Here is a 12,589-nt window from a genome sequence, read left to right on the forward strand (position 1 = left end):
GGATGAATTGTACACTTTTGTACACTTACTTCTATGATTTAAATTACTAAATACGTTTCTCTCATAGTTAACAACAGGTTTGAGACGAATTTTGGTTGAATAACAATAAATATGTCAAACAAGTGAAAGATATTGAACGCGTTACACTTTATACGTGAATATTTGGACACCCTGTAGCTCAAATTGATTTATACTAATACAATTTAAGTATCATAGTATAGGGAATAAGTTCCTAAAATTTCATTAAAATATTTTCAACAGAACCAAAGTTACGGATTTTTGACACCCTGTAGCTCAAATTGATTTATACCAATACAATTTAAGTATCATAGTATAGGGAATAAGTTCCTAAAATTTCATTAAAATATTTTCAAGAGAACCAAAGTTACGGATTTTTGATCGCCGAGAGTCGTTTTGTCCCACTGTGCGCCGTACTAAACGGGCAACCAAAACAGGAGCTGCAAAGGTCCTTCGAAATGTTAATTAACGCGGTCTACACGCTGTATTGACGCAGAGGGAGATTATTTTGAGTAAATTAAACGTGTGTGTAAAAACTTTACTTTCACTTTTTTTTTTAATAGCAAAAGTTCGGTTTCTTTTTAGACAGACCGTGTATTTAGACATATTTTGTTCCTGATTGATGATCGATAATATGCACTATTACCGACCGATCGGCGATTGACACTAGGGTGTCGCAAGGTGTCGCGACCTATATTCTTTTCGCCTAGGGTTTTTCGTTTGTTACGTTTGCCACTTGCGCTGCCTTTTCCCGCGCGGGGTGGTACGCCTGTAGTTCTTCGCAGCTTCGCGTGTCGCGTGTTTCGCGTTAATTATGTTGTAATCTATTTCTTACATTAAGTAATAATTACAAGTTATCAACGTGTGTTTATTTCGTACATATCCAACAAGTTCTTTACTTTCACTTGAACGCGTTCTCTGAAGTGTATCTCGACCATTGTGGCTTGACGTTTGTCCCAAAAATTGACACGAACTTTCTGGAGAATCCAATGAAACTCAAGTAAGTAAAAAGCATTAATTCCGATTGCGAGAAAGTATCTGTCGACAATTCGTAAAAGCTCGACGACGTTAGAAAATAACGTCTAGCACAAATGTTAGATTATAATTTCCGAACGTCGCGAAACAGAGCTTTAGCCTCGTAGAAATGTTCACGAGTATTAATCTGGCGGTGAACGCGTTAACTCTTTGGGGCACGGTGGGATTAAAAGTGTCCCTTCTTTTTGATGAAAAAATCCCATCTCGAAATTTTGCAATAGCTGCATGTGTATAGGTTCATACAGGGTGTTCCAAAAATGTTGGAAGTCGTTGAAAGGGGTGGTTCGGGAGGTGATTTGAAACAACTTTTTCCCTTGCGAAAATGTCGAGGAGATACTAACGGAAAACGTCGACCAATCAGAGCGCGCGTATACCGTTGGAGCGGCCGTAAGCTACGCGCTAAGCGGTCGCGCTCATTCGCTACCTCGGTCGCTCCATCGGCATACTCGCGCTCTGATTGGTCAGTGTTTTCCGTTAATATCTCCTTAACGAAGCCACGGACAACATTTTCGCCAAGGAAAAAGTTGTTTCAAATCACCTCCCGAACCACCCATTTCAAGGTGTTACATTTTTGAGACACCCTGTATTTCGTCTTATTTACGTAAAGCAGTTGGTAATACATTCATCCAATGTTACAAATGTATGCACTTATGTTGGCAACTTTCAACATGCTAATACCGGTTCAACAATTGTTGTAAGCGGAATGTTTATCGCGATAATATTTCTTTGCTGGTTTTACGTGAAAAATCGTAGAGGTAAGTTAATTTATATAAAAATGCAAATTTTTTCTCGTAACTGGCATTCGTACCAAGAGGGAAGTCCCTTAAGGGATGGAGCGCAAAAATCGAAGTTGCTCTTATACGATAGCGCATAATTAGCGCATAATTCCTACATAATTCCTACATGTTTTTCTGTCAATGTTGCTTATCATTAATATGTGGGAGGAGGAGGAGGGGGGGGGGGGGGGGCGCAGCCGACTCGGCCTCCACATTTAAATAAATTTGTTTGCATTAAACGGAGCGAACGCAAAATATTTTTCTTACGGATTTGAAGAGCGGAATAAATAGCGCATTATTGTGTAATTTTTTCCTTAAATTTTATGTAAGGGTGAGCGAGGGCTAGCTAGGCAGACGTCCTGAATTCCTGTGCCGCAAAGAATTAATACAGTCCGTTGGCCAGAAGATGTCACGACGATGTCCACCGTCCAGGAAGAAGCATTCGTCTAGGTCTGTTCGACAATCTCGCGCGATAGCAGACGATAGAAGGTGAAACAATGAGAGAAAAGGAGACGACGGAAAGCAGTAGCTCCCACGTATGCCACGCAGACGTACCGTAGGAACGGTAGTGATTGGAGATCCCCCGTCGACAGCCACGTCGAACTCTTTTCGACTCTTTCGAAGTCGGCACCTGCTCTTGCTTGCCTGCCTTTGCTTCCCGGCAACGAGAAACCCCTTTGTGATCCTTCCGTCTGCATATATCCCTCCGTAGTTTTCAGAATCCGCGCGCACAGCCGCGTCTGTGCCAGTGTGATGTGCAACGAGTGTACGCATTGCGTCACAGGGCACGTCGATATTGAACCGGAGGGTACCGAAACAATAAGGTTCCTACTGCGCTTACATCGGTACGCTTTTGTACGTGAGAACTCGCTGCTTGATTAATATCGCCGAATTAATACGGATGCAGAGGGATAAGGGAGAGTGACGGCGAGAGAGGCGGAGGGGTCTGGTCTCGTTTCCTCCAGTTAAAAATTTCCACGTTTCACATTTACGATTTCAACGTTTCCGCGGAAACGAATGGTACTGCTCGCAGCGTGTCTTTGGCACTCGTGGTTGTTACCGTATTTCCCAACCGTGCTTCGTTTCCGATGATCTTTTGCTCGTTATTCAAACAAATTGCAAGGTAGTTTAATCAAGCCGTTCATTGTACAACTCGATCAACTCCGTGTCCTTATTTTTCGTTTAGACCTCTACAAATGTTCAACGCATATTTCAATAGATTCCAAAAATCTGTACCGATCATCCACGTTCAAGTGTCTGTTCAGCCGAGGAATAATTAAACGAATACAGTAATTGTAATTGCGTTTAGCGCTTTACCTTTATTTAGAAATAAAGATAACGAAACTTGCCCTCGAGCATCGCGGTTCGTACTTCCAAAAGCGAATTGAGAATATTAGGTCAGCTGTCGAGCGGAGTCTTATGATATTCCACGCGCACGATGAACCATAAATTCAATCGTCCGTTGTACGATGAACACGCCTCTACGATTGTGTAACGTTACGTAACGGCCCTGGTGATTGTTCTGTGTGTGCTAGCAGCACACTTATGTAAATCGAAGCACATCAGGTGTTGTACTATGAAGCACCGTGTCGTTTTTCTGTTTTTCGTATCGCGACGTTCATCTTTCGGGTACAAAGTAGCCTATAATTCATTTACTATAGTTCGTTCCGTGTTAATCCTTTCAGACCTGAATCATTTTTTTTTCTCGTACTAATGCAATTTAATTTTTAGGTTTAACTTGGACTAAATGGAAAACTGATCTTTCTTCGTGCGGACAAATAAGGACATTCGCCCTAAACGATAGTGTTGGTAATGTATAATATTTTAAGTCTTCGATTAGTGAGGTTTGGTAGAGGTAACTCCAAAAATACCAGCTTTTCGATCGTTATTTCCATACAGTTTTTTGCGGACACGTAAAAGATACGCAACTTTGGTTTAAACTTTTTGCTGGGTATATTCTCTAAGAAGCTGCACTTTCTTAAGGACGAATAATTTTTCGAAAATTTCTGAATTTTTGGATTCGTCAAGTTCCCTAGACGGATATGAAAACAAGCATGCTTTCAATTGTGTGATTCGTATCTACTTTGGAGTTACTTTGACTGAAAATCTAAAAGAATAAACACACGATGTTGCAAAACATACTTGTATGGCAGATTGTTAGCTCACCGTTTCTTTTTATGAATTTTGATACGCACTGGATCATTCTTCAGGGATGATTCTTTTTTGTTACTATCAAATTTTTGTTCTTTTTATTATTGACAGTAATTCTGATTATAAAAAAGGGGCACGAAGAGTAAAAACTGCCGATGAAAACTAGCGTCGATGAATTCTGTGTTGGTCAATTCCAGACCTAACCCAGTTCGTCAGCCGAAATAGTCTGAATCCACTTTACGTCGAGCGAGTCCGAAGCCCACGATTCCTCGAAACGCGAAAGAGAAGAAGCTCTCGGTGGCGCCGCGGGAGCGGAAGAGTTGACGACCCTCGGTGCGCGGTAAAAAAAGGAAGAAAATCCAAGGGGGTTGTTGACGACTCCCCTTAAACTCTCGGCTCCGTTTCCAACCCTGCCCACGCCGCGAAACGCGGAAGTCACGCGGAGTGCCTTTTACCGAGCGGATCTCACGCGGCTCTCTTTATACACGTAACACGTACTTGGCGTTATTCATACGCGAGTCACGTTATATTCATCCCCTTACACGGCCGTGTACGCGCGGAGACGATCTCGGAAGGGGTTGGCGCGCTCGCCGTGTGAACGTTACCCTAAAAGATGAACGTTGCCTAAAAGAACGACGGTGTGTCGGCTCGTGGAAAGAGAAGAGGTGTTCCTGTGCGGTGTATATCGATTGGCATTACGAGGCAGATCAGTCGACCCTCGAGAGTCGATGCACCCTCCCGCCACGAGGAAAACGCCGAAGGAAAGAGATCTCCGTCGCCACCGCCCCACATCTCCTTCTTATCCCGTTCGCGGCTGAGACACTTTGTCACCCTCTCACGCGCTTCCCTCGATTGAGCATGACCCAGCCGACGCTAAAGCCTCAGACGTGTCAAAAAGAGTTCCAGAGAGGCGAACGAAGACGGATAGATCTTTATTGTCGTCTTCGTGGGTAGCGAGATCAGTTTCGCCCGGAGAACAAGCCAACCGATGCGGAAGATTGATCGTTGGGCCAGCAATTAGGAGTGGAACGAACGATTATGTACACTTTGCTCGTTGTTTCGCTCCTCCGCGATGCCTGGAGGCGCGCCTTTTTCTAGACAACCCAGGCAATCGTGTGTGGTGTGGCACCCTCCGTTCCTCACCACCAGACGGAAACCGCGCGTTTCTCGCAACTACTCGGTCCGCCTAACATTGGTATACATAATATAAGGGCTTTCCGACCGAACTCCAAATATCCCGGCGTCTAAGGCACGGGTCTGCTAGCAAGCCTCACTGATGAGTCCACTAGCAAGCCCAGGACGAAACGCTCCCTTTCTTTTCTCCCCTCTCTCGCTCTCCCTCCACACGCACGACAACCACCACACGTGTAAAATCATCTAGTGCATATAGGGAGCACTAAAATCCTTCATCTTCAGGGTTTCTAAATTATCTGGACTGGCGATCCCCTCTACCTATGCTAAACAGGCTAAAGCAAGGAGTAGTCTGCTGCAGATTCAATGCCTAAAGAACGTCTTTCTGTCCAGTTACTACATGGAGTCAAGAATTGCACCGTGGAAGCGTTAAATATCTGACCTAGTAATCCTCTAATAAGGGAAGAACGTAAACTGTAACTCGAGTATTCCAAGTGAAACTTAGTAAAGATAGACATAGCCCAAATCACCTAAAATTTTTATCAGATTTCAGTTACCGTTACAACGATCCTCATTTTTACTAATTTCACTTGGAAACTCCAGTAACAGTTGGCGTACTTTCGTTATAAGTAGGATAAAAAAAAGCTTTCTGTACGGTTGCAGTAACCAAGAGCCATCGATACCTCTCCGTAAACTTGTGCCTAGAAATCAGTAGCCAAAGTCACGTCAGCGTCTTCGCGCGAGTAGAAAAAGAGAATCCAATCGACGACACGGAGTTTGCCAAAGATAGAGGCGCAATATGTTTGTAGCCGGTGGAGGCGGAGGCGGACGTGCGCCATATTCGCGAGCAAGGGAAACGGCGGGGCAAAGTCTGGCAAGCGGATGGAACAGCATCGGTGCACCGGATCACGTAGTTGCAACCGCCGTGGAATTTCATCTGCGAATTCCGCCGTGTATTTTCCAACTAGCACGAACGAGAAGAATTTTTCCTCGACCACCGATTTCTACATGCGGTGGGGAATTCGTAATAGCCGGCCGCGGGTCGGGATGATTTGCGCGCGGCACGTACAGGAATTGCTAAACCGAAGAGGAGAAAGACGCGCGTTCGTTATTTCTCCCGGTTGCGGGTTGGATAGCGTCCGACACACAATACTGCCGAACTTTTCTCTCTGCGGGAGACCGCAGAGCTTCCACGCGCATGGCTCACCGCAAAAGATCGACGATGCGCTTTGCGCGATCGCCAACCATGCGAGCCGCGCGCATTGACATTCGCGAGCGACACGTCCGCACGCGCGCATTTTATATTTTCACCGTTTCCCTACCAGGAACACCTGGGGAACTGGTTTCTTTTTATTAGCTCGGCTCCTTAGGCGCGTCCTTCTTGGTCCATTTATCTACGTTTATCAAACACACTTTCGGCAACTTGGTCGCGACTGGAAACGAACATTTTTACAAGAATGTCAAATGAATCCGTCGATGCTTCTCGTAAGTATTGGAAATACTTGAATAGACAAAGTGGATAGAATGTATCGCAGTAGGTGATATCTAAAGATTTACAAATAAAATTCACGTGTTTGAATCTTGTCTAGAAAGTCGATCGCTTTATATGCGTGGAACTGATGGAAACGAACGCGCTGAGAATTTTTCTTTCGAACGAAAGAAGGGGTCGCGAGGCCGCGTTTCTAGGAACGCGCGCGCCAGCCAGGCTCCTTTCCTCGTTCGCCACGTGTATCCGCATAATGAACGGCAAACCCTCCGGAGGAAACGTAGACGGGTTGCGGTGCGGGCCTCACGATCACGGAACGGTTTTTATCGTTCGCTCGATGGCGTAGATATTCATCGACGTCGGCCGTTCATCGGCGCGGACGGGAATAAAGCGGAAGACAAAGGAGCGCACCACGTTGTTGCTGGATAACGCGGCGACGGCGACGGCGACGGCGGGGGCGGGCGCGCAAGACGTTGCCGTGGATGGTAACCCGAGCCGCGGCGGGAGGTCAGTCTACCAAGATTGACGAACACGATAAATCGAGCGGTAGTGACACCGGTTTGAATGACTCGACGCGACAACTCACTGACCTGCGAATCCAATGCATAGAGTTTCTCTCTCGGCTCCGCTGCACCGCGAACGATCCGGAACGCAACACGCTCCGCGTTAAGGAGAACCTGGTAAATATTCCTGCTCATACAGGGTGTTCCTCGAACGCTCGAGGAAATCTTATTCCTACATCTCTCCAAGTGTCGTACCAAGCGTGGATACCATCGAGCAGATTGATCGTACTATACAAAATTGTAAGAAATAAAATGTTGCTTTTTTTTTTGCAGATGTTCCTTGACGCCTACAAATTGGTTCCAAAGTTATGCTGTATGTATAATATGGCGATTCTTAAGCGCACCTTCTCACGACAAAATGGCGCAGACGTTCGCGTCGGTAAGTCGTTTACGACCTGGCCTGGCCTGCGTTAATATAAGAACGTTAAAACCGCAGAAAATTCCGCGTCGTCGTGTCGCGACAGCAGTCAACGCCGTTAAATGGAGCAACGATCCCCCAAAGAATCAGCAGTGACCGTGACACGAGACGTCGGAGTTCGGACCGCGTCGTTTCGCTCCAACTTTCCTCGTCCACGCGTTACGCTCGTTCCCCGACGACACAATAGCGAGAGAAGGAAAAGAAAGAGCGACAAAAAAAAGAAAGAAAGAAAGAAAAAGAAAAGACCAGCAAAACAAACCGGCGAATTTCACTCTAAAAAGTTTTCCTTTTCTCTCGGGGTCGGAAAGGATCCGACAGCGGAGAGAGGTCGTACAAAAGGTATCGGGGAACCATTAATATGCGGATCGCGTCGAGAGGATCCGACGTCGACGTGGTTGCGTCGAGCGACAAGAACAACGAGGACGAATGACAAGGACGATTCCGTAGTCGACGACAACAACGACAACCGACCACAGAGTTCGGTATTGTTCCCGGCTCGACGATAAAAGGTTTCGCATCGTTGCAGTGGCGTGTGTACCGTACCTACTGGGACAGAGAGTTCGGGAAGAAGAAGTAGAAGCAGCAGACGCGGGGCGAAAAAGAAAGGCAGAACGCGAACAAAAACGGGGGAGGGAGCGGTGGCCGAGGGGGTGGGGAAAAAAGCGAGGAAGAAACGAGAGAAAAAAAGGGAAAGAGAAGCAAAGGGAGATCGGGTGCACCAGATATAGAGGTCGACGATAATGCTCTCAGTACACCCTGGGCTCTCGTAGCGGAGACCGCGCACCAGGCGGCCATTATATTGTTTTACTCTCTGTATCTCAGCCAGAGATCAACGAGCACGCCGCGAAGAGTGTTCCGTAATACACCTTCGACGACAACGACGATGACGAGCGCCGCATGCCAACCCAGAGGCTGCCACCGAAACAACGAAATCGCAAGGGAGCGAGAGGCGGTGTAGTGCGCCGGTACGCGACCGAGGTCGAAACGGAAATGCTGTTCGCGTGTTCCCTGGCTAAACAAAGTACTTCGCCGGAGTAACGTTGCACGGATGAAAGACGCTGGGCGCTTTGAGAGGAGCGCTGAGAAATTAAACTGATTAGCTGCTCGAACTTCGCGGCGCGTTTGACTTTAAGTAATTAATACGCCTGGCGCTCGCGTGGCGTCGTACTCGACGCCAACGTACCGATACCAGTCTTTCATTTTTCATTCTTAACCCACTTGCTAACCGGGAAAATTTAAAGCTCTTTGCCTCGTCTGTCACGATCAATACAGATGTGTAATGCAGGTTATTATTTTGATAAGAAAAAAGTGATTGAAATGTGTTGAAACTAATGATCGGTAGAGTAGGAATGATTTTTAAATTAATTAGAATTAACGAGTCAATCTTATTTAATAATAATCTTATAGAAGGTGTCCTAGAATTAGTGTAAGATTCAGAAATGGGGAGGTAGCTGAGACGATTCTGAAACACAATTTTTTTTGGAAAAATTATTGAAACAAATATTGCCAATATTAGTATAGACTTTTGCCGATCGAAATGAAAATACGCGGAACGTCAGGGATATCGAAATTTTTTGATGGCATTCAGGACTAGCGTTCCCTTCTTTTGCCCCCGGTAGCTCGCGTGGCAGCACCGTAGCACCGGGACCCGAGAGGTGAAAAAACAATGACCGTACGACCCGAACCCCTTTCGTTTCGATCACTACAGAGTCTCTTTGCGCCCTTGTCTCTTTTCTTTCTTGGTCTCTCTTGTTCGTTTCTCCCGTAGCTCTCTCCTCCTCCTTTATTCGCGTCCTCTCTTTTCTCGCCACCCCCTCATTGAATTCTTCTGCATGCCGCTGCGTCTCGTCTCGTCTCGTCCCGTCCCGTCTCGTCTCGTTTCGTCTCGTCTCGTCTCGTTTCGTCTCGTCTCGTCTTGTCTCGTGCAACAGCACAATGCAACTCAGGGATGCATTGTGGATCAGTCTCACTAGACACCCCAGTGATACCGACGACGTCGACGCCATCGTCGCTGTCGTCGACGAGTTCTACCGATGCGCGACTATTTAGTAGGACGCCATCGCGCAAACTCCCACGCTTCGGATGCTGAACAAAATCATGGTCTATTTAAATTAATTTGTGTAATATTTTGTTTCAGGTAGATCCATTCCGTTTCAGGTTCACGATGATCTTCGTCTGGAACGGTTTAAGGTCTGTTTGTTTGTGAGTTCCTTATCATTTCTACAGTTTTTAATTCCAATAGAATTTATGTTAATTTTCAATGAGAATCCGTGGTCTACCGAAACTAATTTGTATAATATTTTATTTTCAGGAAGTTCTACGACGATAATTTCATTGCGTGATATAAGTCTGTTTGTTCGTGACGTTTCTATCATTTCTACAGTTTCAACTCGTAGAATTTTCTGTTTCGTTGTCGGTTCTGTTTCTGTTTTTCTTAAAACATCTACTGTTCTCGATCGATACTACCGTAATTTATTTCAAACAACTATGCATCCAAAACTATATCAGTGGTTTCGAGGAAGCTAGTAGAACGAGGGGATATAATTGAAAAATACGGTCGATAGTTTCCGAACAACTAGGCAACGCGCGAATTTGCCTAATCAGATACACGCACGGCGTAGTTTGAAACGGGCTCCTGGCAGGAGTAAACCCGCGGCAGAATTGGTGTGATGATTGCGCCGTAATCTGCTTTCGCTTTGCTTTTCGAAAGAGGGTGCCAGTTGTCGTTTCTGATTGGCCCGAGGCGTCCGTCGTATCGGTTCCAGTCGAAACGGCGCGGCGAGAGACGGAGAAAACCTCAAAAGACGAAGACGCTTAAGCGAGCCTCGGGATGGTGGAATACGGTGCGGGGCGGCGCAGAGCAGGGACGGGGGGAGAGAAACGAAGAGGAAGAGAGAAACAACCCTCCTGACACGGGTTATCCTATAAACGGCAGCAACCCTGCAGCAACGCGGAGATAATCCGGCCCCCGGGGTACGCGTGCGGTTGAGCGCTCGCAACAGTTACCATATTTGATTGTATCCCTTCTACTCTGCTGGAATACAAAATATCGCGCACGAATCGGGGCACCCGATTAACCGATGCTTTGCGAATCCACGGGTTTACGAATCGACGATTAAAAGGATCGGTCAGTCGACTTTCGCGATACGCAACTGACCTGTGGATGCGTCGCTACTTCGTGTAAATAATATTTACTAAATATTAAGGTAGTTACTTTTGTAAAAGTACAGTATTCCTGTTCTCGCACATATATCCATAATAAATTCATGTGTATATCCGATACTTGAACAAAGTATAGTCACGTTCTAGAGTATAATTAGAATCTTTCGTAAAAGTATTCATTTATTTATTTCTTTAAACGGTTTATAACTTCCAATATGTTACTATAACATATCAAATTTTCAGCGAGTTCCGAAATTCCATTTCGATTTGAACATAAAAAATTCGCCTAATTAAAACCAACAGACAAATCGATTGCAGGGGAAGTATCGTATCAAGGTGAGCAGTTGCACCCCATCGGTGTCGCAAACACCCTTCCCTGTATTCGCACCACTCACGTTGTTCCAAGTACGTTCGTCGTACGACATCATGACTCGATCTACCAAACCTGAACACATCCTCTAATTTGGAATCAACCAACCCACCCTTCGAGACCCTTCTCCTCGTCGTCGCGCGATCGACAGCGATCCACGCGGGGGTTCCTTCGCCCGAAGGCGTAAGATTCCAGCGACCCAGAGTTACGAGAAAAGAAGAAAAAAAAAAAAAAAAATACACGCGCAACATACGCGCACACACGGGTTTGCTTTTCGCTGCTCGTGACACCGCCTGCCACCCTGGCGGGAAAACGCCGGGGCAAAAGAAATCGCGCGTTTGATGTACCGCCAAAGGGAACGCGTGCATGGCCGTACGATGAAAGAGAGGCAGGAGAGGGAGAAGGGGACCAAACCAGCAGGAGAGAGAATATATATTCCGTTGGTCGAGGTACAATTTCGTGTGGGTTGGTCGGTCGACTGCAACCACGTTTCTACACACTTAACCCCTCCCTCCCACCCCACCACTTTCTCTCTCCCTCTCTATCTGTCTATCTATCTTTCTCTCGTTTCGCTTAAACGTTACAATTATTACCGGAAAAGCGCTGCACACGCATGCGGCAAACCGCGGGACCCACCGACGGAATTACATTGATATTAGTATCGTTTCAGCCGGCAGATTAATTAATTAAAACGTGCCTTACACGCGCCTCTTCCCCTATTCTCCAACCCCACCACCCCTCCCCTTTCCCTTCCCTCATCCTCCCCTCCCCTCCCCTCGGGTCTCGCTGCTGGCCACTTTTGCCACATGCGAACGTACGTTCCGTTGTACGTCGCTGCGGTTTTCCGCGTATTCGCGACGAAAATCTGTCTACATCAACCGGCGAGCTATTCGAAAGTGATTCTTGCGACGGATGTTGCCAGGTGTTCGTCTCCCTTTGTTATTTCGTTAAGGGATCACATGGGAGGTACCGAGGACCAAAAAGAAAGCGTATTTTCTGTAAATTTTTGTCGAACGGATTCAAACGAATTATATTTTATGTTATGCATAATTATATTTATGTTTTAGCCCTTTTCACTCGGATGTTCCGAGTAAACTTTGTTAGCGGAGTAAATTTATTCCGGGGCAAATTTTTGTTTAGAACACAATCTATTTCTGAATATATTTTCCTACCTTTTTTCGCGTGCAGGATGTCCGCGGGGTCCGGTGGCAAGGCCGTACAGTGGCTCGGACTTAGGCTGGGTTGCAACGATGGAAACGGACTGCCAGGGCCGGATGAGTACCTAACGTAACCCACAATAGCATCGACAATGTCAAAGAAACGGTAGTAACCCTTTGGATGCCACGGGTCGATCAGCCCTCCTCGGTTCCTACGCGAACATCGACCCCTGGCGTCCAAAGGGTTGATATTCAAAAATGATTAATGGTTGATCGTATGCAGACATACTAAAACAAACTTTTATCTTACAGCGTTACTATA

General features: G+C 46.1%; 1 protein-coding gene and 1 long non-coding RNA gene across 3 annotated transcripts in view; one reads left to right on the forward strand and one right to left on the reverse strand.

Annotated features, from left to right (window-relative positions):
• Positions 1-12,589, reverse strand: part of LOC128886450 (paired box protein Pax-6-like) — a 94,044-nt gene that overhangs the window by 28,887 nt on the left and 52,568 nt on the right. For both annotated transcript variants that reach the window (XM_054141382.1, XM_054141379.1), the window contains exon 6: positions 12,283-12,392. In XM_054141382.1, the coding sequence (XP_053997357.1) occupies positions 12,283-12,392 (110 nt within the window). The remainder of the gene's footprint in view (positions 1-12,282; positions 12,393-12,589) is intronic.
• Positions 798-9,702, forward strand: LOC128886805 (uncharacterized). The gene is made up of 4 exons (XR_008459911.1): positions 798-1,018; positions 2,166-2,279; positions 3,561-3,638; positions 7,434-9,702. It is a non-coding gene; the product is annotated as an uncharacterized LOC128886805 (long non-coding RNA).

The sequence above is a fragment of the Hylaeus anthracinus genome, unplaced genomic scaffold (genome assembly GCF_026225885.1).
Source record: "Hylaeus anthracinus isolate JK02 unplaced genomic scaffold, UHH_iyHylAnth1.0_haploid 0, whole genome shotgun sequence".
Lineage (NCBI taxonomy): Eukaryota > Metazoa > Arthropoda > Insecta > Hymenoptera > Colletidae > Hylaeus > Hylaeus anthracinus.